Genomic DNA, 5,184 nt, shown 5'->3' with positions numbered 1-5,184 from the left:
CCGACCCGGCACATGCTTTGTCCACTGGCCTGCAGCCTGCACGGACCGCCGCGCCCACAGCATTTTACCCACGTCAAAACCTGTCGGCCTGACCCAACCCAACCCAACCCGTCTGCAAAAACCGTCGGCCCAAACGCGCCTTCAGGGTTCAGGCACGGCCGAATGCCCCAATCCTACGACCCGCTCGCCACACTATAAAAAAACCAGGACGACTGATCGCGCTCACCAGACACCAGGCAGGCAGCCAGAGCCCAGAGCAGAGCAAACTCTCACTTTCCACTCACACGAACACGTCCCAAGAACACCAGCGATGAGCGTGGAGATCCTAGACGGGAGCACGGTGCGGAGCTTCGTGGAGGACGAGGGCGCCTTCAACTCCTCGGTGGACGGCCGGTTCGCGGCGCTGGACGCCGACCACGACGGCCTGCTCACCTACGCCGAGATGGCCGGGGAGCTCATGAGCCTGCGCGTGCTGGAGAAGCACTTCGGCGTGGACGACGCCGTGGTGGCGCCCGACGAGCTCGCAGGGCTGTACCGCAGCCTCTTCGCGCGGTTCGACAGGGACGGCAGCGGCAGGGTTGACAGGCAGGAGTTCCGCGCCGAGATGAAAGAGGTGATGCTCGCCGTGGCCAACGGGCTGGGCTTCCTCCCCGTGCAGATGGTCGTCGAGGAAGGCAGCTTCCTCAAGGTCGCCGTCGACAGGGAGCTCGGACAGCTCGCCAAAGCTGCATGAAGTTCTTCAGCGCAACAGCCAGTGCTTGCTTGGAGTTTTCAGTTCAATACTAAATTTTGATGCGTTTCGTACTATTCATTACCACCATTTTTACATTGAGGTACAGAGTATTTGTAAGACTTATCCATGTAGTAAGTGCAGCTTGTTCTATGATCACGCAAAGACTTAATACGCGCAAATATAATAATTTGTAAGAGTATTCTTTTTGCGTGTAAGAATGGCATGTTGTATGGCCTGATTTCAGTTCAGACTCAAGACAAAACTACGTGATGGCAAGAAGCAGAGTTGATTAGTACTATGATCAAATACAGTTAAATCTGGGTAGGGCTATATATTCGGAGAAAAATTTGAAGTTTAATTAAAGATGTACTCCGTAGTTCACAAAATTATACCCCGTAGCAACAGCAGTGTGTGTAAATTAACTGTACATACAGAGAGCATTTCCAATAGTTCGTTACTACTGCAGTCAGCCAGCCCCCTATAAAGCCTTGCATATTTTTTGTGTAACTTTATTTCTGGTTTATGACGGGTAAGTCTAGCTGAGTACATTCGAGTACTCAGGGTTTATCCCACCATGTTGCAGGTGAAGTTTTCGGCCTGCTGAAGATGGTGGCTAACCACCAGTGGGCTTGGTGACTCTATATTTATTTCTCATCTATATACTTTTATCAGAGAATGTCACTTATGCTAGCAATGTATTTGGAACTTATATTAATATAATCATTTGAAAGTTATGTTGTTTTCCCTTAACCGATTTTAAAATCCAAATTTATACTATTATTTGTGAACCCATTTATAATATTATTTCTGCTGCAACTCTGTGTATGTGATGTGTATTTGCTTAATCATGCGATCTTGGTTATGATATTGATTTACCGAGGTCCTTCGTGACACTCGGCGAACTACCGGATTTATATAGGTGAAAGTATGTGCGTGTCAACGTGTTTAACGGGACAACCGTACTAACGGATTCAACCACTCGGGCTTCGCTTTAGTGACGTGGCTTCTGGATCTTTCTAGAGTCTTCCCACACAGGTACCACGACGGGATTCCGTATTTTTCTTTGACGATTAGGTCCTCCTTAGCGGTTTTCTGATTAAATCTTGCTGGAAACACAGATTCACCAAAACTCGTGGAATTTGTCAGTTTAAACCCCTAAATCTACTTTAGTGATTCATTTATACCCTTATGCATGTTTAATTGACGGATAAAATATGTATGATAACTACCGTCAACACACCACATGTGTGTTGGTGCCTCTGCTGGCAGCTAGCGCGCGCTCACTAGCTAGCTAGTTCACCTCACCCGTTAAGCGTGTGATTGCTTCCAAGGTTGATGTGGGATGGATTGGGTTGGGTCCCTTTTTTTGCATGTTTGGTTTGGAGAATAGATGAGTTGGGTTCATCCCAGAGGGAATATTCCTTGTAGGTTCGGGTTTGTTCGATTCCTCCAAATTGGAGAAATCAATTGAACCCACTTCCGTGCTTCCATGTGCGAGTAGAGGTAGGTTGCGCAGCAGCCAGCGGCGGGCCACGTGCAGCACCGGTGGTGGCCACGCGGGATGGTAAGCCATGCTGCGGCGGTGGGCTGTGCGAGCACAGAGGAGCTAAAGGCCAGCGGCTTCACTACGCTAAGGAGCAGCAACGGCGGCCTCGAGGACGTGGAGGGGCGGCCTTGGCTGCGCGGAGGAGTTGAGACGGTAGTCACACGGGCATGGAGGAGCGATGTCGTCGGCTGCGCTAGCACGAAGGAGCTATGGTGAGCGGCCTTATGGCACGGAGTAGCAGCGGTCGTGGCTGCATGGTTGCAAACAAGCGGTAAACATGCGGGCACGAGCGGCGGGCGTAAGGAAGGACCCAAAGAATAATATATGGGACCCGCATATCATATGTTTAACCCATCTCAACCGAGCAGTTCAACAAAAAAAGATGAACTTAACCCCCTTAACCAAATAACAAGTAAGAAATGCGAATGGCCTGTGGTCCAGTGGTAGGGTAGTACAGTGGGATGCCACCCATTGTGGGATGCTACCCATTAGGGTTCAAACCCTGGTGTCGCACTTATTTTCTAGATATTTTCCAGAAAATGCAGGGTACACGTACACGTATGTGTACGGTGGTACTACACATTTCCCGCGTATTAAAGGTTAGAGAGCCTCACTCTTCTTTACCTACGTACGGGCGCGTACGTGCGTGATCCAATCCATCATCCCTTGTGATCCCAAGGTCAGACACGCGCTAAAAGTCGTTGGTGTCGGACTGCCCAACCGACAACCGTCACGACATGGCACACGTTTTCTCCACAGGCCCAAGTGGAAACAAACGGCTGAACGAGCCAAAAGAAATGAAACTTCGCGTCGTTACCGAGCACCGCCAGTCCGGTGCACAAAAACAGCAATCGCCCAGCGGGGACAACTCGCGCCCACAGCATCTTACCGGCGTCAAATCCCACCGGCCCAAGTGCCCAACCCAACCCAACACAACCCGTCAGCAAAAACCGTCGGCCCAAACGCGCCTTCCAGGCAGACCCGCTCGCGACCCTATAAAAAACCAGGACGATACCATCTCACCAACCAAAGCCCAGAGCAGAGCAAAACTCTTACACCAACACATCCCAAGAACACCGAGAGAATCCGAAAATGAGCGTAGAGATCCTAGACGGGAGCACGGTGCGGAGCTTCGTGGAGGACGAGGGCGCCTTCAACTCCTCGGTGGACGGCCGGTTCGCGGCGCTGGACGCCGACCACGACGGCCTGCTCACCTACGCCGAGATGGCCGGGGAGCTCATGAGCCTGCGCGTGCTGGAGAAGCACTTCGGCGTGGACGACGCCGTGGTGGCGCCCGACGAGCTCGCAGGACTGTACCGCAGCCTCTTCGCGCGGTTCGACAGGGACGGCAGCGGCAAGGTGGACATGCACGAGTTCCGGGCAGAGATGAAGGAGGTAATGCTCGCCGTGGCAAACGGGCTGGGCTTCCTCCCCGTGCAGATGGTCGTCGAGGAAGGCAGCTTCCTTCAAGGTCGCCGTCGACAGGGAGCTCGGACAGCTCGCCAAAGCTGCATGAAGTTCTTCAGCGCAACAGCCTGTGCTTGCTTGGAGTTTTCAGTTCAATACTAAATTTTGATGCGTTTCGTACTATTCATTACCACGATTTTTACATTGAGTTACAGAGTATTTGTAAGACTTAGGAGCTGTTTGGATCCGGTTACTAAAATTTAGGAGATGTATTGAGAGGATGTTACATAGGGTGTTCGGATACTAATAAAAAATAAATTACATAATCCGTCAGTACTCCACTAGACGAATTTTTTAAGCCTAACTAATCTATCATTAGCACATGTTTACTGTAGCAAAATATTATCAAATCATGGACTAATTAGGCTTAAAAGATTCGTCTCGCAAATTAGTCGCAAACTATGTAATTAGTTTCGTAATTAGTCTATATTTAATACTCCATGCATATGTCCAAACATCCGATGGGACAGCGACTAAAATTTACGTGGGACAACCAAACACCTCCTTATCCATGTAGTAAGTGCAACTTGTTCTATGATCACGCAAAGACTTAATACCTGCAAATAGATGCATAAAGCTCACGCGCGCGGAATACTACTACTTGCTCCTACTAGTATATATACAGACTGGTGCAATACTAAATTTTGAAGTGTCAAATCACAATCACAACTGCAGTTTTTACATCTATCGAGTTACAGTGCTGCTACCAACATATATTGGTAGTGTGCACTGCTTGATACAAGTTCTTTCATTACCTAAAACCATCATTGTGTACCTCCACTGTCCATATGAGTAATTTGCTTGAGAATTGAGACTTGTTCTTGTCTTTGGGCATTCTCAAGAATTTGTTGTGGCAAAAAAAATCACAAAATACGTGTTTCTCAAGATTAAAACTCAAGACCTAAATGCTCACACTACTACAAAAAATCTTGAGAGAATTATCTATTTGACACTGAAACAAATCAGTATTTCGTATTTGGCACTCAAAAATTTGAACTTTCTTATCCGGCGCCTAGTTGAAATTTGCTTTCGTAAATGTCACTACCATCCATTTAGGACAGTAACGGTGTCAAGTGACTGGCAAAATGACATGAATACCCTTGTTTGCAGTAGAAACCCATGGTGCCAAATAGGAAAAGAATAAATAAACAGGTTGTCAAATAAAGAAATCATAAAAGGTTATTTGAATTGGTGACATTACAATTTTTACGAATTAGAAATAAACCATTACTATTTAGGCCAATATAATTCCATTGATGTTTGAAATCTGTCTTTTTAAACTCTTTATAGACGATATATAGAGCCCATCAGCAGGTTACTGTATCCTTGTATTGCGTAAACTGCCCTTCTACTATTATCTGATATGTGGACCCACATGACATCTTCCTTTCTTCCCCCACGGAGTCCCCTACGAAGTCGAAGCCCCGCGCACAGATGC

The 5,184-nt window shown here is 47.9% G+C and overlaps 1 protein-coding gene and 1 pseudogene across 1 annotated transcript; both read left to right on the top strand.

Moving 5' to 3' along the window:
* The first annotated feature begins 241 nt into the window (after positions 1–241).
* On the top strand, positions 242–902 carry LOC136472693 (uncharacterized). The gene has a single exon (XM_066470395.1). The coding sequence runs from the start codon at positions 311–313 to the stop codon at positions 731–733; it is 423 nt and encodes a 140-aa protein (XP_066326492.1). The 5' UTR covers positions 242–310; the 3' UTR covers positions 734–902.
* Positions 903–3,315: 2,413 nt separating this feature from the next.
* Positions 3,316–3,929, top strand: LOC136472692 (uncharacterized; annotated as a pseudogene).
* The last annotated feature ends 1,255 nt before the right edge of the window (positions 3,930–5,184 follow it).

This window comes from Miscanthus floridulus, chromosome 8 (assembly GCF_019320115.1).
Source record: "Miscanthus floridulus cultivar M001 chromosome 8, ASM1932011v1, whole genome shotgun sequence".
Taxonomy (NCBI): Eukaryota; Viridiplantae; Streptophyta; class Magnoliopsida; order Poales; family Poaceae; genus Miscanthus; species Miscanthus floridulus.
The sequence above is the reverse complement of the archived record's forward strand: the minus strand, read 5'-3'. Positions and strand labels throughout refer to the sequence as shown.